This window comes from Hyperolius riggenbachi, chromosome 2 (assembly GCF_040937935.1).
Source record: "Hyperolius riggenbachi isolate aHypRig1 chromosome 2, aHypRig1.pri, whole genome shotgun sequence".
In the NCBI taxonomy this organism is placed as follows: Eukaryota; Metazoa; Chordata; class Amphibia; order Anura; family Hyperoliidae; genus Hyperolius; species Hyperolius riggenbachi.
The window spans coordinates 572,872,321-572,895,778 of NC_090647.1; the positions used below are offsets into that span (position 1 = coordinate 572,872,321).

General features: G+C 48.7%; 1 protein-coding gene across 2 annotated transcripts in view; it reads left to right on the plus strand.

Moving 5' to 3' along the window:
• The window catches only part of PKNOX1 (PBX/knotted 1 homeobox 1), an 87,873-nt gene that overhangs the window by 21,851 nt on the left and 42,564 nt on the right, over nucleotides 1–23,458 (plus strand). For both annotated transcript variants that reach the window (XM_068266330.1, XM_068266331.1), the window contains exons 3-4: nucleotides 18,793–18,908; nucleotides 21,271–21,442. In XM_068266330.1, the coding sequence (XP_068122431.1) occupies nucleotides 18,793–18,908; nucleotides 21,271–21,442 (288 nt within the window). The remainder of the gene's footprint in view (nucleotides 1–18,792; nucleotides 18,909–21,270; nucleotides 21,443–23,458) is intronic.

Genomic DNA, 23,458 nt, shown 5'->3' on the forward strand with positions numbered 1-23,458 from the left:
CATCCTCCCATGCTCCTCCCACTGGAGTGTATGTTATACTAGGTACATCCTCCCATGCTCCTCCCACTGGAGTGTATGTTATACTAGGTCTATCCTCCCATGCTCCTCCCACTGGAGGGTGTGTTATACTAGGTATATCCTCCCATGCTCCTCCCACTGCAGTGTATGTTTTACTAGGTATATCCTCCCATGCTCCTCCCACTGGAGTGTATGTTATACTAGGTATATCCTCCCATGCTCCTCCTACTGGAGTGTATGTTATACTAGGTATATCCTCCCATGCTCCTCCCACTGGAGTGTATGTTATACTAGGTACATCCTCCCATGCTCCTCCCACTGGAGTGTATGTTATACTAGGTATATCCTCCCATGCTCCTCCCACTGGAGTGTATGTTATACTAGGTACATCCTCCCATGCTCCTCCCACTAGAGTGTATGTTATACTAGGTATATCCTCCCATGCTCCTCCCACTGGAGTGTATGTTATACTAGGTATATCCTCCCATGCTCCTCCCACTAGTGTGTGTTATACTAGGTACATCCCTCCCATGCTCCTCCCACTGCAGTGTATGTTATACTAGGTATATCCTCCCATGCTCCTCCCACTGGAGTGTATGTTATACTAGGTACATCCTCCCATGCTCCTCCCACTGGAGTGTATGTTATACTAGGTATATCCTCCCATGCTCCTCCCACTGGAGTGTATGTTATACTAGGTATATCCTCCCATGCTCCTCCCACTGGAGGGTGTTTTATACTAGGTATATCCTCCCATGCTCCTCCCACTGCAGTGTATGTTTTACTAGGTATATCCTCCCATGCTCCTCCCACTCGAGTGCAATTTATACTAGGTATATCCTCCCATGCTCCTCCCACTAGAGTGTATGTTATACTAGGTACATCCCTCCCATGCTCCTCCCACTGGAGTGTATGTTATACTAGGTATATCCTCCCATGCTCCTCCCACTGGAGTGTATGTTATACTAGGTATATCCTCCCATGCTCCTCCCACTGGAGTGTATATTATACTAGGTACATCCCTCCCATGCTCCTCCCACTGGAGTGTATGTTATACTAGGTATATCCTCCCATGCTCCTCCCACTCTAGTGTATGTTATACTAGGTATATACTCCCATGCTCCTCCCACTGGAGTGTATGTTATACTAGGTATATCCTCCCATGCTCCTCCCACTCTAGTGTATGTTATACTAGGTATATACTCCCATGCTCCTCCCACTGGACTGTATGTTATACTAGGTATATCCTCCCATGCTCCTCCCACTACAGTGTATGTTATATTAGGTATATCCTCCCATGCTCCTCCCAATGGAGTGTATGTTATACTAGGTATATCCTCCCATGCTCCTCCCACTAGAGTGTGTGTTATACTAGGTATATCCTCCCATGCTCCTCCCACTGGAGTGTATGTTATACTAGGTATATCCTCCCATGCTCCTCCCACTAGAGTGTGTGTTATACTAGGTATATCCTCCCATGCTCCTCCCACTGGAGTGTATGTTATACTAGGTATATCCTCCTATGCTCCTCCCACTGGAGTGTATGTTATACTAGGTATATCCTCCTATGCTCCTCCCACTGGAGTGTATGTTATACTAGGTATATCCTCCCATGCTCCTCCCACTGCAGTGTATGTTATACTAGGTATATCCTCCCATGCTCCTCCCACTCTAGTGTATGTTATACTAGGTATATCCTCCCATGCTCCTCCCACTGGAGTATATGTTATACTAGGTATATCCTCCCATGCTCCTCCCACTGGAGTGTGTGTTATACTAGGTATATCCTCCCATGCTCCTCCCACTGGAGTGTATGTTATACTAGGTATATCCTCCCATGCTCCTCCCACTGGAGTGTATGTTATACTAGGTACATCCTCCCATGCTCCTCCCACTGGAGTGTATGTTATACTAGGTACATCCTCCCATGCTCCTCCCACTGGAGTGTATGTTATACTAGGTACATCCTCCCATGCTCCTCCCACTGGAGTGTATGTTATACTAGGTATATCCTCCCATGCTCCTCCCACTGGAGTGTATGTTATACTAGGTATATCCTCCCATGCTCCTCCTACTGGAGTGTATGTTATACTAGGTACATCCTCCCATGCTCCTCCCACTGGAGGGTGTTTTATACTAGGTACATCCCTCCCATGCTCCTCCCACTGGAGTGTATGTTATACTAGGTATATCCTCCCATGCTCCTCCCACTAGAGTGTGTGTTATACTAGGTACATCCCTCCCATGCTCCTCCCACTGCAATGTATGTTATACTAGGTATATCCTCCCATGCTCCTCCCACTGCAATGTATGTTATACTAGGTATATCCTCCCATGCTCCTCCCACTGGAGTGTATGTTATACTAGGTATATCCTCCCATGCTCCTCCTACTGGAGTGTATGTTATACTAGGTATATCCTCCCATGCTCCTCCCACTGGAGTGTATGTTATACTAGGTATATCCTCCCATGCTCCTCCCACTGGAGTATATGTTATACTAGGTATATCCTCCCATGCTCCTCCCACTGGAGTGTATGTTATACTAGGTATATCCTCCCATGCTCCTCCTACTGGAGTGTATGTTATACTAGGTATATCCTCCCATGCTCCTCCCACTGGAGTGTATGTTATACTAGGTATATCCTCCCATGCTCCTCCCACTGGAGTATATGTTATACTAGGTATATCCTCCCATGCTCCTCCCACTGGAGTGTATGTTATACTAGGTACACCCTCCCATGCTCCTCCCACTAGAGTGTATGTTATACTAGGTATATCCTCCCATGCTCCTCCCACTGGAGTGTATGTTATACTAGGTATATCCTCCCATGCTCCTCCCACTGGAGTGTATGTTATACTAGGTATATCCTCCCATGCTCCTCCCACTGGAGTGTATGTTATACTAGGTACATCCCTCCCATGCTCCTCCCACTGCAATGTATGTTATACTAGGTATATCCTCCCATGCTCCTCCCACTGGAGTGTATGGTATACTAGGTATATCCTCCCATGCTTCTCCCACTGGAGTGTATGTTATACTAGGTATATCCTCCCATGCTCCTCCCACTGGAGTGTATGTTATACTAGGTATATCCTCCCATGCTCCTCCCACTGGCGTGTATGTTATACTAGGTATATCCTCCCATGCTCCTCCCACTGGAGTGTATGTTATACTAGGTATATCCTCCCATGCTCCTCCCACTGGGGTGTATGTTATACTAGGTACATCCTCCCATGATCCTCCCACTGGAGTGTATGTTATACTAGGTATATCCTCCCATGCTCCTCCCACTGGAGTGTATGTTATACTAGGTATATCCTCCCATGCTCCTCCCACTGGAGTGTATATTATACTAGGTACATCCCTCCCATGCTCCTCCCACTGGAGTGTATGTTATACTAGGTATATCCTCCCATGCTCCTCCCACTGGAGCTTATGTTATACTAGGTATATCCTCCCATGCTCCTCCCACTGGAGTGTGTGTTACACTAGGTATATTCTCCCATGCTCCTCCCACTGGAGTGTGTGTTATACTAGGTACATCCCTCCCATGCTCCTCCCACTGGAGGGTGTGTTATACTAGGTATATCCTCCCATGCTCCTCCCACTGGAGTGTATGTTATACTAGGTATATCCTCCCATGCTCCTCCCACTGGCGTGTATGTTATACTAGGTATATCCTCCTATGCTCCTCCCACTGGAGTGTATGTTATACTAGGTACATCCTCCCATGCTCCTCCCACTGGAGTGTGTGTTATACTAGGTACATCCTCCCATGCTCCTCCAACTGGAGTGTATGTTATACTAGGTATATCCTCCCATGCTCCTCCCACTGGAGTGTATGTTATACTAGGTATATCCTCCCATGCTCCTCCCACTGGAGTGTATGTTATACTAGGTATATCCTCCCATGCTCCTCCCACTGGAGTGTATGTTATACTAGGTACATCCCTCCCATGCTCCTCCCACTGCAATGTATGTTATACTAGGTATATCCTCCCATGCTCCTCCCACTGGAGTGTATGGTATACTAGGTATATCCTCCCATGCTTCTCCCACTGGAGTGTATGTTATACTAGGTATATCCTCCCATGCTCCTCCCACTGGAGTGTATGTTATACTAGGTATATCCTCCCATGCTCCTCCCACTGGCGTGTATGTTATACTAGGTATATCCTCCCATGCTCCTCCCACTGGAGTGTATGTTATACTAGGTACATCCTCCCATGCTCCTCCCACTGGAGTGTATGTTATACTAGGTATATCCTCCCATGCTCCTCCCACTGCAATGTATGTTATACTAGGTATATCCTCCCATGCTCCTCCCACTGGAGTGTATGTTATACTAGGTATATCCTCCCATGCTCCTCCCACTGGAGTGTATGTTATACTAGGTATATCCTCCCATGCTCCTCCCACTGGAGTGTATGTTATACTATGTACATCCTCCCATGCTCCTCCCACTGGAGTGTATGTTATACTAGGTATATCCTCCCATGCTCCTCCCACTGGAGTGTATGTTATACTAGGTACATCTCTCCCATGCTCCTCCCACTGGAGTGTATGTTATACTAGGTATATCCTCCTATGCTCCTCCCACTGGAGTGTATGTTATACTAGGTATATCCTCCCATGCTCCTCTCACTGGAGTGTATGTTATACTAGGTATATCCTCCCATGCTCCTCCTACTGGAGTGTATGTTATACTAGGTATATCCTCCCATGCTCCTCCTACTGGAGTGTATGTTATACTAGGTATATCCTCCCATGCTCCTCCTACTGGAGTGTATGTTATACTAGGTATATCCTCCCATGCTCCTCCCACTGGAGTGTATGTTATACTAGGTATATCCTCCCATGCTCCTCCCACTGGAGTGTATGTTATACTAGGTATATCCTCCCATGCTCCTCCCACTGGAGTGTATGTTATACTAGGTATATCCTCCCATGCTCCTCCCACTGGAGTGTATGTTATACTAGGTATATCCTCCCATGCTCCTCCCACTGGAGTGTATGTTATACTAGGTATATCCTCCCATGCTCCTCCCACTGGAGTGTATGTTATACTAGGTACATCCTCCCATGCTCCTCCCACTGGAGTGTATGTTATACTAGGTATATCCTCCCATGCTCCTCCCACTAGAGTGTATGTTATACTAGGTATATCCTCCCATGCTCCTCCCACTGGAGTGTATGTTATACTAGGTATATCCTCCCATGCTCCTCCCACTGGAGTGTATGTTATACTAGGTATATCCTCCCATGCTCCTCCCACTGGAGTGTGTGTTACACTAGGTATATCCTCCCATGCTCCTCCCACTGGAGTGTATGTTATACTAGGTATATTCTCCCATGCTCCTCCCACTGGAGTGTGTGTTATACTAGGTACATCCCTCCCATGCTCCTCCCACTGGAGGGTGTGTTATACTAGGTATATCCTCCCATGCTCCTCCCACTGGAGTGTATGTTATACTAGGTATATCCTCCCATGCTCCTCCCACTGGCGTGTATGTTATACTAGGTATATCCTCCTATGCTCCTCCCACTGGAGTGTATGTTATACTAGGTACATCCTCCCATGCTCCTCCCACTGGAGTGTGTGTTATACTAGGTACATCCTCCCATGCTCCTCCAACTGGAGTGTATGTTATACTAGGTATATCCTCCCATGCTCCTCCCACTGGAGTGTATGTTATACTAGGTATATCCTCCCATGCTCCTCCCACTGGAGTGTATGTTATACTAGGTATATCCTCCCATGCTCCTCCCACTGGAGTGTATGTTATACTAGGTACATCCCTCCCATGCTCCTCCCACTGCAATGTATGTTATACTAGGTATATCCTCCCATGCTCCTCCCACTGGAGTGTATGGTATACTAGGTATATCCTCCCATGCTTCTCCCACTGGAGTGTATGTTATACTAGGTATATCCTCCCATGCTCCTCCCACTGGAGTGTATGTTATACTAGGTATATCCTCCCATGCTCCTCCCACTGGCGTGTATGTTATACTAGGTATATCCTCCCATGCTCCTCCCACTGGAGTGTATGTTATACTAGGTACATCCTCCCATGCTCCTCCCACTGGAGTGTATGTTATACTAGGTATATCCTCCCATGCTCCTCCCACTGCAATGTATGTTATACTAGGTATATCCTCCCATGCTCCTCCCACTGGAGTGTATGTTATACTAGGTATATCCTCCCATGTTCCTCCCACTGGAGTGTATGTTATACTAGGTATATCCTCCCATGCTCCTCCCACTGGAGTGTATGTTATACTATGTACATCCTCCCATGCTCCTCCCACTGGAGTGTATGTTATACTAGGTATATCCTCCCATGCTCCTCCCACTGGAGTGTATGTTATACTAGGTACATCTCTCCCATGCTCCTCCCACTGGAGTGTATGTTATACTAGGTATATCCTCCTATGCTCCTCCCACTGGAGTGTATGTTATACTAGGTATATCCTCCCATGCTCCTCTCACTGGAGTGTATGTTATACTAGGTATATCCTCCCATGCTCCTCCCACTGGAGTGTATGTTATACTAGGTATATCCTCCCATGCTCCTCCTACTGGAGTGTATGTTATACTAGGTATATCCTCCCATGCTCCTCCTACTGGAGTGTATGTTATACTAGGTATATCCTCCCATGCTCCTCCCACTGGAGTGTATGTTATACTAGGTATATCCTCCCATGCTCCTCCCACTGGAGTGTATGTTATACTAGGTATATCCTCCCATGCTCCTCCCACTGGAGTGTATGTTATACTAGGTATATCCTCCCATGCTCCTCCCACTGGAGTGTATGTTATACTAGGTATATCCTCCCATGCTCCTCCCACTGGAGTGTATGTTATACTAGGTATATCCTCCCATGCTCCTCCCACTGGAGTGTATGTTATACTAGGTATATCCTCCCATGCTCCTCCCACTAGAGTGTATGTTATACTAGGTATATCCTCCCATGCTCCTCCCACTGGAGTGTATGTTATACTAGGTATATCCTCCCATGCTCCTCCCACTGGAGTGTGTGTTACACTAGATATATCCTCCCATGCTCCTCCCACTGGAGTATATGTTATACTAGGTATATCCTCCCATGCTCCTCCCACTGCAGTGTATGTTATACTAGGTATATCCTCCCATGCTCCTCCCACTGGAGTGTGTGTTACACTAGGTATATCCTCCCATGCTCCTCCCACTAGAGTGTGTGTTACACTAGGTATATTCTCCCATGCTCCTCCCACTGGAGTGTATGTTATACTAGGTACATCCTCCCATGCTCCTCCCACTGGAGTGTATGTTATACTAGGTATATCCTCCCATGCTCCTCCCACTGGAGTGTATATTATACTAAGTATATGCCTCCCATGCTCCTCCCACTGGAGTGTATGTTATACTAGGTATATCCTCCCATGCTCCTCCCACTGGAGTGTATGTTATACTAGGTATATCCTCCCATGCTCCTCCCACTGGAGTGTATGTTATACTAGGTATATCCTCCCATGCTCCTCCCACTAGAGTGTATGTTATACTAGGTATATCCTCCCATGCTCCTCCCACTGGAGTGTATGGTATACTAGGTATATCCTCCCATGCTCCTCCCACTAGAGTGTATGTTATACTAGGTATATCCTCCCATGCTCCTCCCACTGGAGTGTATGTTATACTAGGTATATCCTCCCATGCTCCTCCCACTGGAGTGTATGTTATACTAGGTATATCCTCCCATGCTCCTCCCACTGGAGTGTATGTTATACTAGGTATATCCTCCCATGCTCCTCCCACTAGAGTGTATGTTATACTAGGTATATCCTCCCATGCTCCTCCCACTGGAGTGTATGTTATACTAGGTATATCCTCCCATGCTCCTCCCACTGGAGTGTGTGTTACACTAGATATATCCTCCCATGCTCCTCCCACTGGAGTATATGTTATACTAGGTATATCCTCCCATGCTCCTCCCACTGCAGTGTATGTTATACTAGGTATATCCTCCCATGCTCCTCCCACTGGAGTGTGTGTTACACTAGGTATATCCTCCCATGCTCCTCCCACTGGAGTGTGTGTTACACTAGGTATATTCTCCCATGCTCCTCCCACTGGAGTGTATGTTATACTAGGTACATCCTCCCATGCTCCTCCCACTGGAGTGTATGTTATACTAGGTATATCCTCCCATGCTCCTCCCACTGGACTGTATGTTATACTAGGTATATGCCTCCCATGCTCCTCCCACTGGAGTGTATGTTATACTAGGTATATCCTCCCAGGCTCCTCCCACTGGAGTGTATGTTATACTAGGTATATGCCTCCCATGCTCCTCCCACTGGAGTGTATGTTATACTATGTACATCCTCCCATGCTCCTCCCACTGGAGTGTATGTTATACTAGGTATATCCTCCCATGCTCCTCCCACTGGAGTGTATGTTATACTAGGTACATCCTCCCATGCTCCTCCCACTGGAGTGTATTTTTTATACTAGGTATATCCTCCCATGCTCCTCCCACTAGAGTGTATGTTATACTAGGTATATCTACTTATATCCTCCCATGCTCCTCCCACTGTAGGGTGTGTTATACTAGGTATTTCCTCCCATGCTCCTCCCACTGGAGTGTGTGTTATACTAGGTACATCCTCCCATGCTCCTCCCACTGGAGTGTATGTTACACTAGGTATATCCTCCCAGGCTCCTCCCACTGGAGTGTATGTTATACTAGGTATATGCCTCCCATGCTCCTCCCACTGGAGTGTATGTTATACTATGTACATCCTCCCATGCTCCTCCCACTGGAGTGTATGTTATACTAGGTATATCCTCCCATGCTCCTCCCACTAGAGTGTATGTTATACTAGGTATATCTACTTATATCCTCCCATGCTCCTCCCACTGTAGGGTGTGTTATACTAGGTATTTCCTCCCATGCTCCTCCCACTGGAGTGTGTGTTATACTAGGTACATCCTCCCATGCTCCTCCCACTGGAGTGTATGTTATACTAGGTATATCCTCCCATGCTCCTCCCACTGGAGTGTATGTTATACTAGGTATATCCCTCCCATGCTCCTCCCACTGGAGTGTATGTTATACTAGGTATATCCTCCTATGCTCCTCCCACTGGAGGGTGTGTTATACTAGGTATATCCTCCCATGCTCCTCCCACTGTAGGGTGTGTTATACTAGGTATTTCCTCCCATGCTCCTCCCACTGGAGTGTATGTTATACTAGGTACATCCTCCCATGCTCCTCCCACTGGAGTGTATGTTATACTAGGTATATCCTCCCATGCTCCTCCCACTGGAGTGTATGTTATACTAGGTACATCCTCCCATGCTCCTCCCACTGGAGTGTATGTTATACTAGGTATATCCCTCCCATGCTCCTCCCACTGGAGTGTATGTTATACTAGGTATATCCTCCCATGCTCCTCCCACTGGAGTGTATGTTATACTAGGTACATCCCTCATATGCTCCTCCCACTAGAGTGTATGTTATACTAGGTATATCCTCCCATTCTCCTCCCACTGGAGTGTATGTTATACTAGGTATATCCTCCCATGCTCCTCCCACTGGAGTGTGTGTTATACTAGGTATATCCTCCCATGCTCCTCCCACTGGAGTGTATGTTATACTAGGTATATCCTCCCATGCTCCTCCCACTGGATTGTTTGTTATACTAGGTATATCCTCCCATGCTCCTCCCACTGGAGTGTATGTTATACTAGGTATATCCTCCCATGCTCCTCCCACTGGAGTGTATGTTATACTAGGTACATCCCTCCTATGCTCCTCCCACTAGAGTGTATGTTATACTAGGTATATCCTCCCATTCTCCTCCCACTGGAGTGTATGTTATACTAGGTATATCCTCCCATGCTCCTCCCACTGGAGGGTGTGTTATACTAGGTATATCCTCCCATGCTCCTCCCACTAGAGTGTATGTTATACTAGGTATATCCTCCCATGCTCCTCCCACTGGAGTGTATGTTATACTAGGTATATCCTCCCATGCTCCTCCCACTGGAGTGTATGTTATACTAGGTATATCCTCCCATGCTCCTCCCACTGGAGTGTATGTTATACTAGGTATATCCTCCCATGCTCCTCCCACTAGAGTGTATGTTATATCGGAAAATTGTATACTCACCTTCCGTAATTTTCCTTTCCTGGATCAAACGATGGCGGCATACATATGGGTATAAGCCCCGCCCCCTGAACCCGATAGGACATTCCACTTAATAAAGTTGAAGAACCTGCCCCCTCTCGCCATTCTGGTGAATATCAGTCCTCGAATGGACAAGAGGGAGGGATTCGTATGCCGCCATCGTTTGATCCAGGAAAGGAAAATTACGGAAGGTGAGTATACAATTTTCCGATTTCCTGGAGCAAACATGGCGGCATACATATGGGATATAACAAATCACAAAAGAGGGAGGGAATACTGCAAAAAGTGAAACATTTATTTACAAAGAAAGAACAGCTTTCCCAAAATCCACTGATGTCAAAGAGGCTGGATTAACATGATAATGATTAATAAAAGTATGGCTTGATGGCCAACTAGCTGCCTTACATATAGAGTCCAATGACACTTTAGAAAAACATGCCCACGAGGCTGACATGCCTCTCGTGGAATGTGCCCGTACTTCCTGCGGAATTGGCAGACCTCTAATTTGGTAGCACTTTTGAATTAGCTTCACTACCCAAGATGCAATAGTCCTTGTAGACACTGGCAGCCCTTTTCTGACTCCTCTTATATTAACAAACAGACGATCTGATGACCTAAAAGAAGATGTACCTCCAAGTAAGCACTTATGTTCTTTCCCACATCCAAGGGATGGAGCTCCTCATCCAATAGAAAGGTTGGTAATGTAAGCTCTTGGTTCACATGAAATGATGAGGCTACCTTTGGAACATAATATAATACGGTCCTGATGACAACCCTATCAGGGAAGAATTCTAACAGATTCCTAGAGCACCCCAGGGCTTGAATGTCCGACACTCTCTTCCCCGACGTGATGGCCACCAGGAATACTGTTTTTAAGGTTAGGTCCTCCAATGACATTGAATCTGTTGGATAGAATGGAGGGCCAGAAAGTACTTCCAATACCACTGCAAGATCCCACTTCGGGAAGAAAGGCTTCCTAAGAGGGCGCATCTTTAATACTGCTTGTACAAATTGAATTATCAATGGGTGATTAGCCCACTTGAAATCTGTTAAGGCAGATAGAGCCGAAATCTGGACCTTTATTGCTGATACACTCAGATTTTTATCAACTCCTGATTGTAAAAAGTCCAGCATGTTCTGAATATTTGGAGCTAATACGTCTATGTTTCTTGAAGAGGCAAATTCTGCAAACTTCTCCCATATTCTATGATAAGTTACATTTGTAGAAGGCTTTCTTGATTTTAATAAAGTCTCCACTACTTTACTTGAGAAGCCTAGATCTTCATATTTTTTCCTCTTAACTTCCAGGCTGCTAAACTTAGCCTGGAAACTTCCGGATACAACAGATTGTCCTGACACAACAGGTTGTGTATTGATGGTAACATTAGAGGTTCCTCCAGACTCAGGTTCAGAGCTAGTGTGAACCATGGCCTCCTGGGCCAGTAAGGCATTATAACTATGATCGTGCATGCTTCTCTGTGTAGTCTTTGAAGAAACCTGGAGATCAGAGGGAATGGAGGAAAAGCATAGCCCAGCGTGAAATCCCACGGTTGGACTAGGCAGTCCGTTCCTGCTGAGGAAGGATGATGATACCTGGAGAAGAATGTTGGAACCTTCTTGTTCTGTGGAGATGCCCACAGATCCACTTGCGGATACCCCCACCTCTGAATTAGTTCCTGAAAGACTTGCTCGTTCAAAGACCACTCGTGAGGGTCCACAAAGCTCCGACTGAGGTGATCCGCCAGTACATTGTTCCTCCCCGGAAGATACGCAGCTGTTAAATTCTCTAGATTGATTTGGGCCCATCTTATAATGCTGTCTGTCTCCCGTAGAAGGATCGAGCTCCTTGTGCCTCCCTGCTTCCTGATATAAGCTACAGCCGTTACATTGTCTATTTGAATCAACACAGTCTTTCCTTTGATCAGGTGAATTAAGGCCTTCAAGGCCATAAATGCCGCTCTTAATTCCAAAAGATTTGACGGAACACCCGTCTGACGTGTCCTCCACTTCCCCTGACACTGGGCACTCCCACAGTGAGCACCCCATCCCATCACACTTGCGTCTGATGTAATTACTATCGGGAAGGGAGCCTGGATAAGATGGCAATTCTTCAGGTTCTCTTCCCTGATCCACCACACTAGAGTTTTTCTGACATTCCAAGGAAGTATGAACATTTGCTTCAGGTTCCATTTGTTTCAATGTTGAATAAAGAACCTCTGTAAATGCCTCAGATGCCAATGAGCCCATTTTATCATTGGGATAGTTGAGGATAAAGTCCCTAACAGGCTCAAGCATCTCTTTGCCGACAGCTGAGGTGCTACCAGAAAACTCCGTATTTTCTCCTGCAGTGCTAACCTCTTCTGATCCGGAAGACACACCTTGTTGTGTACAGTCATGAATCTGGCGCCCAGAAACACCATATCCTGGGATGGAATCAGCTGGCTCTTCTCCTTGTTGATCAACCACCCCAGATCTTGAAGATACTCCAGTAAGAGAGCCTGATGCTGGCGTAATATTCCCGGGTCCTGGTGTAACAACAGGATGTCGTCTAAATAATGGAATATTTTCAGACCTTGTGTTCTCAGTGATGCAACTACTGGTAATAAAGTCTTTGTAAAAGTCCTTGGGGCTGTTGACAAGCCAAATGGAAGGCAACAGAACTGGAAGTGCCTTCCCTCTACTGAAAACCTGAGATACCTCTGAAAGTCCTTTCGAATGGGTATATGGAGGTATGCGTTTGACAAGTCTATTGTCGACATCCAGTCCCCCACTGAAACCATAGGGATTATTGATTGGAGGGACTCCATCTTGAAGTGAGACACTTTTATGAATTTGTTTAAAAATTTTAGGTCTAGGACCGGTTTCCATCCTCCTGAGGCCTTCGGTACCAAGAAGAGTGGAGAATAAATTCCTGCCAAGCGCTGGCTGCTTGGGACTGGAACCACTGCTCTCTCTTCTACCAGAAACTGAACATACTCCCTTAAGGTTTGAAGTCTTCCCTTGTCTGCAGGCATCCTCGTTGCTATGAATCTGTTTGAAGGTGGATTCCTTATGAACCTCCAGGCATGACCCTGTCTCAATGTTCTCAACACCCATGGGTCTGGTATCCTCCCCACCCAGGTTCGCCAGTAGAGCTGAAGCCTTGCTCCTACTGGATCCCCCCGAGTGGACGCACCATCAAAAGTGCTTCTGCCCTTGTTGTGCTCCTGAGGTGGCCCTCTGCTTGCCTCCCCTCAAGAAGGTAGATTGCGTTCCCTTCCAATTTTTTCCGAATTGGCGACCCGGCTTGTATGACCTTGATTGTTGATATCTTAGATTAGAGAACCTCCTGTAACTTTGCTGCCTGAAAGGTCTTTGCTTCCTGTCCTGGGGAATCAAACCTGATTTTCCACCCGTGACCAGGGAAATCGCACTGTCCAACTTCGGCCCAAATAAATGAGCCCCATCAAATGGGATCTTACACCAATTAGACTTTGAAGCTTGGTCTGCTGACCACGGTTTTAACCATAAAGCACGTCTGGCAGTCACACTGGCCAACATGGATCTAGCTGAGGACCTCAGAATGTCGATAGCTGCTTCCCCCATGAAATCTCCTGTAAGCTTCAACTCATCCAGAGCTCTTACAATTTCTTGTTTATCGGCTCCACTGTTTAAGGCAGACTCTATGTTATCAACCCATACGCGAGTTGCTTTTGCTAAAGAAGTAAGGGCTACCGCTGGTTTACATGCTGCGCCTCTAGTATAACATACACTCTAGTGGGAGGAGCATAGGAGGGATATACCTAGTATAACATACACTCTAGTGGGAGGAGCATGGGAGGATATACCTAGTATAACATACACTCCAGTGGGAGGAGCATGGGAGGATATACCTAGTATAACATACACTCTAGTGGGAGGAGCATGGGAGGATATACCTAGTATAACATACACTCCAGTGGGAGGAGCATGGGAGGATATACCTAGTATAACATACACTCTAGTGGGAGGAGCATGGGAGGATATACCTAGTATAACATACAGTCCAGTGGGAGGAGCATGGGAGGATATACCTAGTATAACATACACTGCAGTGGGAGGAGCATGGGAGGATATACCTAGTATAACACACCCTCCAGTGGGAGGAGCATGGGAGGATATACCTAGAATAACATACACTCCAGTGGGAGGAGCATGGGATGATATACCTAGTATAACATACACTCCAGTGGGAGGAGCATGGGAGGATGTACCTAGTATAACATACACTCCAGTGGGAGGAGCATGGGAGGATATACCTAGTATAACATACACTCCAGTGGGAGGAGCATGGGAGGATATACCTAGTATAACACACACTCCAGTGGGAGGAGCATGGGAGGATATACCTAGTATAACATACACTCCAGTGGGAGGAGCATGGGAGGCATATACCTAGTATAACACACACTCCAGTAGGAGGAGCATGGGAGGATATACCTAGTATACCATACACTCCAGTGGGAGGAGCATGGGAGGATATACCTAGTATAACATACACTCCAGTGGGAGGAGTATGGGAGGATATACCTAGTGTAACACACACTCCAGTGGGAGGAGCATGGGAGGATATACCTAGTATAACACACACTCCAGTGGGAGGAGCATGGGAGGATATACCTAGTATAACTTACACTCTAGTGGGAGGAGCATGGGAGGATATACCTAGTGTAACACACCCTCCAGTGGGAGGAGCATGGGAGGATGTACCTAATAAAACACACACTCCAGTGGGAGGAGCATGGGAGGATGTACCTAGTATAACATACACTCCAGTGGGAGGAGCATGGGAGGATGTACCTAGTATAACATACACTCTAGTGGGAGGAGCATGGGAGGATATACCTAGTATAACATACACTCCAGTGGGAGGAGCATGGGAGGATATACCTAGTATAACACACACTCCAGTGGGAGGAGCATGGGAGGATATACCTAGTATAACATACACTCCAGTGGGAGGAGCATGGGAGGGATATACCTAGTATAACATACACTCCAGTGGGAGGAGCATGGGAGGATATACCTAGTATAACATACACTGCAGTGGGAGGAGCATGGGAGGATGTACCTAGTATAACATACACTCCAGTGGGAGGAGCATGGGAGGGATGTACCTAGTATAACATACACTCCAGTGGGAGGAGCATGGGAGGATATACCTAGTATAACACACCCTCCAGTGGGAGGAGCATGGGAGGATGTACCTAGTATAACATACACTCCAGTGGGAGGAGCATGGGAGGATATACGTAGCATAGCATACACTCCAGTGGGAGGAGCATGGGAGGATATACCTAGTATAACATACACTCCAGTGGGAGGAGCATGGGAGGATATACCTAGTATAACATACACTCCAGTGGGAGGAGCATGGGAGGATATACCTAGTATAACATACACTCTAGTGGGAGGAGCATGGGAGGATATACCTAGTATAACATACACTCTAGTGGGAGGAGCATGGGAGGATGTACCTAGTATAACACACCCTCCAGTGGGAGGAGCATGGGAGGATATACCTAGTATAACATACACTCCAGTGGGAGGAGCATGGGAGGCATATACCTAGTACAACATACACTCCAGTGGGAGGAGCATGGGAGGGATGTACCTAGTATAACATACACTCTAGTGGGAGGAGCATGGGAGGATGTACCTAGTATAACATACACTCCAGTGGGAGGAGCATGGGAGGATATACCTAGTATAACATAGACTCCAGTGGGAGGAGCATGGGAGGATATACCTAGTATAACATACACTCCAGTGGGAGGAGCATGGGAGGATGTACCTAGTATAACATACACTCCAGTGGGAGGAGCATGGGAGGATATACCTAGTATAACATACACTCCAGTGGGAGGAGCATGGGAGGATATACCTAGTATAACATACACTCCAGTGGGAGGAGCATGGGAGGATATACCTAGTATAACATACACTCCAGTGGGAGGAGCATGGGAGGATGTACCTAGTATAACATACACTCCAGTGGGAGGAGCATGGGAGGATGTACCTAGTATAACATACACTCCAGTGGGAGGAGCATGGGAGGATATACCTAGTATAACATACACTCCAGTGGGAGGAGCATGGGAGGATATACGTAGCATAGCATACACTCTAGTGGGAGGAGCATGGGAGGATATACCTAGTATAACATACACTCGAGTGGGAGGAGCATGGGAGGATATACCTAGTATAACATACACTCGAGTGGGAGGAGCATGGGAGGATATACCTAGTATAACACACCCTCCAGTGGGAGGAGCATGGGAGGATATACCTAGTATAACATACACTCCAGTGGGAGGAGCATGGGAGGATATACCTAGTATAACATACACTCCAGTGGAAGGAGCATGGGAGGATATACCTAGTATAACATACACTCCAGTGGGAGGAGCATGGGAGGATATACGTAGCATAGCATACACTCTAGTGGGAGGAGCATGGGAGGATGTACCTAGTATAACACACCCTCCAGTGGGAGGAGCATGGGAGGATATACCTAGTATAACATACACTCCAGTGGGAGGAGCATGGGAGGATATACCTAGTATAACATACAGTCCAGTGGGAGGAGCATGGGAGGATATACCTAGTATAACATACACTCCAGTGGGAGGAGCATGGGAGGCATATACCTAGTATAACATACAGTCCAGTGGGAGGAGCATGGGAGGATATACCTAGTATAACATACACTCCAGTGGGAGGAGCATGGGAGGATGTACCTAGTATAACATACACTCCAGTGGGAGGAGCATAGGAGAATATACCTAGTGTAACATACACTCCAGTGGGAGGAGCATGGGAGGATATACCTAGTATAACATACAGTCCAGTGGGAGGAGCATGGGAGGATATACCTAGTATAACATACACTCCAGTGGGAGGAGCATGGGAGGATGTACCTAGTATAACATACACTCCAGTGGGAGGAGCATAGGAGAATATACCTAGTGTAACATACACTCCAGTGGGAGGAGCATGGGAGGATATACCTAGTATAACATACACTCCAGTGGGAGGAGCATGGGAGGATATACCTAGTATAACATACACTCCAGTGGGAGGAGCATGGGAGGATGTACCTAGTATAACATACACTCCAGTGGGAGGAGCATGGGAGGATGTACCTAGTATAACATACACTCCAGTGGGAGGAGCATGGGAGGATATACCTAGTATAACATACACTCCAGTGGGAGGAGCATGGGAGGATATACGTAGCATAGCATACACTCTAGTGGGAGGAGCATGGGAGGATATACCTAGTATAACATACACTCGAGTGGGAGGAGCATGGGAGGATATACCTAGTATAACATACACTCGAGTGGGAGGAGCATGGGAGGATATACCTAGTATAACACACCCTCCAGTGGGAGGAGCATGGGAGGATATACCTAGTATAACATACACTCCAGTGGGAGGAGCATGGGAGGATATACCTAGTATAACATACACTCCAGTGGGAGGAGCATGGGAGGATATACCTAGCATAACATACACTCCAGTGGGAGGAGCATGGGAGGATATACCTAGTATAACATACACTCCAGTGGGAGGAGCATGGGAGGATATACGTAGCATAGCATACACTCTAGTGGGAGGAGCATGGGAGGATGTACCTAGTATAACACACCCTCCAGTGGGAGGAGCATGGGAGGATATACCTAGTATAACATACACTCCAGTGGGAGGAGCATGGGAGGATATACCTAGTATAACATACAGTCCAGTGGGAGGAGCATGGGAGGATATACCTAGTATAACATACACTCCAGTGGGAGGAGCATGGGAGGCATATACCTAGTATAACATACAGTCCAGTGGGAGGAGCATGGGAGGATATACCTAGTATAACATACACTCCAGTGGGAGGAGCATGGGAGGATGTACCTAGTATAACATACACTCCAGTGGGAGGAGCATAGGAGAATATACCTAGTGTAACATACACTCCAGTGGGAGGAGCATGGGAGGATATACCTAGTATAACATACACTCCAGTGGGAGGAGCATGGGAGGATGTACCTAGTATAACATACACTCCAGTGGGAGGAGCATGGGAGGATATACCTAGTATAACATACACTCCAGTGGGAGGAGCATGGGAGGATATACCTAGTATAACATACACTCCAGTGGGAGGAGCATAGGAGAATATACCTAGTGTAACATACACTCCAGTGGGAGGAGCATGGGAGGATATACCTAGTATAACATACACTCCAGTGGGAGGAGCATGGGAGGATATACCTAGTATAACATACACTCCAGTGGGAGGAGCATGGGAGGATATACACCATGGATTGGTTGAGGGTTAGGCGTCGGTAGTGGAGGGCTCTGTGTGAAAGTGGTTTGGTTTAGCTATAGTAGAATATAGGTAAAGATTACAGATATTTTACTATCAGAATACAGTAGTAAAATGTCGCTAATTTTAGCAATATTCTATCATTGACAATCCCCTTCACCCCTTATTCACCCCCCCCCCCCCCGAGATGTATACCCCTCCCCCCAGTTCACCGGCTCATCCCCCTCCTAACTGTTCTCTCTTCTCTGCAGATCCAGGTGGTGACGCAGTTTAAGACGGAGCAGGAACAGGGCTGCGTGGAGCCAACAGCACAAAGTCCAGCAACCGCCGAGAGCCCCATGGAGACAGACAAGCAGGCCATTTACAGGTGAGTATAGATGGGGGAGGGGGAATACTCTGCAGTGGGGGAAGTAACCTGAAAGCCAGTGTGTGGACTCCTCCTATCCTCCATATCGTCTGTGTGTCATCTCCAGACTCTCCGCCTGTCTGTGTGTCATCTCCAGACTCTCCCCGGTCTGTGTGTCACCTCCAGACTCTCCCCCGGTCTGTGTGTCATCTCCAGACTCTCCCCCGGTCTGTGTGTCACCTCCAGACTCTCCCCCGGTCTGCGTGTCCTCTCCAGACTGTCCCCCGGTCTGTGTGTCATCTCCAGACTCTCCCCCCGGTCTGTGTGTCATCTCCAGACTCTCCCCCCGGTCTGTGTGTCATCTCCAGACTCTCCCCCGGTCTGTGTGTCACCTCCAGACTCTCCCCCGGTCTGTGTGTCATCTCCAGACTCTCCCCCGGTCTGTGTGTCACCTCCAGACTCTCCCCCGGTCTGCGTGTCATCTCCAGACTGTCCCCTGGTCTGTGTGTCCTCATCTCCAGACTCTCCCCCGGTCTGTGTGTCATCTCCAGACTCCCCCCCGGTCTGTGTGTCACCTCCAGACTCCCCCCCGGTCTGTGTGTCACCTCCAGACTCCCCCCCGGTCTGTGTGTCATCTCCAGACTCTCCCCCGGTCTGTGTGTCATCTCCAGACTCTCCCCCGGTCTGTGTGTCATCTCCAGACTCTCCCCCGGTGTGTGTGTCACCTCCAGACTCTCCCCCGGTGTGTGTGTCATCTCCAGACTCTCCCCCGGTCTGTGTGTCACCTCCAGACTCTCCCCCGGTCTGCGTGTCATCTCCAGACTGTCCCCCGGTCTGTGTGTCCTCATCTCCAGACTCTCCCCCGGTCTGTGTGTCCTCATCTCCAGACTCTCCCCCGGTCTGTGTGTCACCTCCAGACTCTCCCCCGGTCTGTGTGTCACCTCCAGACTCTCCCCCGGTCTGTGTGTCATCTCCAGACTCTCCCCCGGTCTGTGTGTCACCTCCAGACTCTCCCCCGGTCTGTGTGTCACCTCCAGACTCTCCCCCGGTCTGTGTGTCATCTCCAGACTCTCCCCCGGTCTGTGTGTCATCTGCAGACTCTCCCCCGGTCTGTGTGTCATCGCCAGACTCTCCCCCGGTCTGCGTGTCCTCGCCAGACTCTTCCCCGGTCTGCGTGTCCTCTCCAGACTCTCCCCCGGTCGGCGTGTCCTCTCCAGACTCTCCCTAGGTCTGCGTGTCATCTCCAGACTCTCCCCCGGTCTGCGTGTCGTCTCCAGACTCTCCCCCGGTCTGCGTGTCCTCTCCAGACTCTCCACCGGTCTGTGTGTCATCTGCAGACTCTCCACCGGTCTGTGTGTCCTCTCCAGACTCTCCCCCAGTCTGCGTGTCATCTCCAGACTCTCCCCCGGTCTGTGTGTCATCTCCAGACTCTCCACCGATCTGTGTGTCATCTGCAGACTCTCCCCCGGTCTGTGTGTCATCTCTAGACTCTCCCCCGGTCTGCGTGTCATCTCCAGACTCTCCCCCGGTCTGTGTGTCATCTCCAGACTCTCCACCGGTCTGTGTGTCATCTGCAGACTCTCCACCGGTCTGTGTGTCATCTGCAGACTCTCCACCGGTCTGTGTGTCATCTCTAGACTCTCCACCTGTCTGTGTGTCCTCATCTCCAGACTCTCCACCTGTCTGTGTGTCCTCATCTCCAGACTCTCCCCCGGTCTGTGTGTCATCTCCAGACTCTCCCCCGGTCTGTGTGTCATCTCCAGACTCTACCCCGGTCTGTGTGTCATCTCCAGACTCTCCCCCGGTCTGTGTGTCATCTCCAGACTCTTCCCCGGTCTGTGTGTCATCTCCAGACTCTCCCCCGGTCTGTGTGTCATCTCCAGACTCTCCCCCGGTCTGTGTGTCCTCTCCAGGCTCTCTCCCGGTCTGTGTGTCATCTCCAGACTCTCCCCCGGTCTGTGTGTCACTTCCACACTCTCCCCCGGTCTGTGTGTCATCTCCACACTCTCCCCCGGTCTGTGTGTCATCTCCAGACTCTCCCCCGGTCTGCGTGTCATCTCCAGACTCTCCCCCGGTATGTGTTACCTCCAGACTCTCCCCCGGTCTGTGTGTCACCTCCAGACTCTCCCCCGGTCTGTGTGTCATCTCCAGACTCTCCCCCGGTCTGCGTGTCATCTCCAGACTGTCCCCCGGTCTGTGTGTCATTTCCAGACTCTACCCCGGTCTGTGTGTCATCTCCAGACTCTCCCCCCGGTCTGTGTGTCATCTCCAGACTCTCCCCTGGTCTGTGTGTCATCTCCAGACTCTCCACCTGTCTGTGTGTCCTCATCTCCAGACTCTCCACCGGTCTGTGTGTCACTAACCCTCTGATTTGGTTTCCCAGGCATCCCCTGTTCCCCCTTTTGGCACTGCTGTTTGAGAAGTGTGAAGGCTGCACTCAGGGTTCGGAAGGTACCACCTCAGCAAGCTTTGATCTTGATATTGAGACATTTGTTAGAAGACAGCACAAGGAAGGAAAGGACTTCTTCTCAGATGACCCGGAGACAGACAGCCTGGTGGGTATATGGAGGAGCTGGAGTCCTGTGTATGCCAGTCTGTGATGTGAATTCTATTGAAGGATGGGGTTACAGCTTGTCTTGGGTTCTGAGATGTTGGTACTAGTGACCTCCCCTGTCCCCCTGTGAGGAGGTGGAGATTCTGTGGTGGTGAGGGATGTGGGTGGAGATTCTTTGGGGTGAGTGATGTGGGTGGAGATTCTGTGGTGGTGAGGGATGTGGGTGGAGATTCTGTAGTGGTGAGGGATGTGGGTGGAGATTATATGGGGTGAGGGATGTGGGTGGAGATTCTGTGGTGATGTGGGTAGAGATTCTGTGGTGGTGAGGGATGTGGGTGGAGATTCTGTGATGTTGAGGGGTGTGGGTGGAGATTCAATGGTGGCGAGGGGTGTGGTTGGAGATTCTGTGGTGGTGAGGGATGTGGGTGGAGATTCTGTGGTGTTGAGGGGTGTGGGTGGAGATTCTGTGGTGGTGAGGGATGTGGGTGGAGATTCTGGGGGGTAAGTGATGTGGGTGGAGATTCTGTCGTGGTGAGGGATATGGTTGGAGATTCTGTGGTGGTGAGGGATGTGGGTGGAGATTCTGTGGTGATGAGTGATGTGGGTGGAGATTCAGTGGTTGTGAGGGATGTGGGTGGAGATTCTGTGGGGATGTGGGTGGAGATTCAGTGGTTGTGAGGGATGTGGGTGGAGATTCTGTGGTGGTGAGAGATGTGGGTGGAGATTCTGCGGTGGTGAGGGATGTGGGTGGAGATTCTGTGGTGATGAGGGATGTGGGTGGAGATTCTGTGGTGATGAGTGATATGGGTGGAGATTCTGTGGTGGTGAGGGATGTGGGTGGAGATTCTGTGGTGGTGAGGGATATGGGTGGAGATTCTGTGGTGATGAGTGATGTGGGTGGAGATTCTGTGGGGTGAGTGATGAGGGTGGAGATTCTGTGGTGGTGAGGGATGCGGGTGGAGATTTTGTGATGTTGAGGGGTGTGGGTGGAGATTCTGTGGTGGTGAGGGATGTGGGTGGAGATTCTGTGGTTGTGAGGGATGTGGGTGGAGATTCTGTGATGTTGAGGGATGTGGGTGGAGATTCTGTGGTGGTGAGAGATGTGGGTGGAGATTCTGTGATGTTGAGGGATGTGGGTGGAGATTCTGTGGTGGTAAGAGATGTGGGTGGACATTCTGTGGTGATGAGGGATGTGGGTGGAGATTCTGTGGGGTGAGTGATGTGGGTGGAGATTCTGTGGTGATGAGGGATGTGGGTGGAGATTCTGTGGTGGTGAGGGATGTGGGTGGAGATTCTGTGGTGGTGAGGGATGTGGGTGGAGATTCTGTGGTGGTGAGGGATTTGGGTGGAGATTCTGTGATGTTGAGGGATGTGGGTGGAGATTCTGTGGGGTGAGAGATGTGGGTGGAGATTCTGTGGTGGTGAGGGATGTGGGTGGAGATTCTGTGGTGGTGAGGGATGTGGGTGGAGATTCTGTGGGGTGAGTGATGTGGGTGGAGATTCTGTGGGGTGAGTGATGTGGGTGGAGATTCTGTGGGGTGAGTGATGTGGGTGGAGATTCTGTGGGGTGAGTGATGTGGGTGGAGATTCTGTGGGGGTGAGAGATGTGGGTGGAGATTCTGTGGTGATGAGGGATGTGGGTGGAGATTCTGTGGTGGTGAGGGATGTGGGTGGAGATTCTGTGGTTATGAGGGATGTGGGTGAAGATTCTATGGGGTGAGTGATGTGGGTGGAGATTCTGTGGTAATGAGGGATGCGGGTGGAGATTCTGTGGTGGTAAGGGATGTGGGTGGAGATTCTGTGGTTATGAGGGATGTGGGTGGAGATTCTGTGATGTTGCGGGGTGTGGGTGGAGATTCTGTGGTGATGAGAGGTGTGGGTGGAGATTCTGTGATGGTGAGGGATGTGGGTGGAGATTCTATGGGGTAAGGGATGTGGGTGGAGATTCTGTGGTGAGTGATGTGGGTGGAGATTCTGTGGTGGTGAGTGATGTGGGTGGAGATTTTGTGATGTTGAG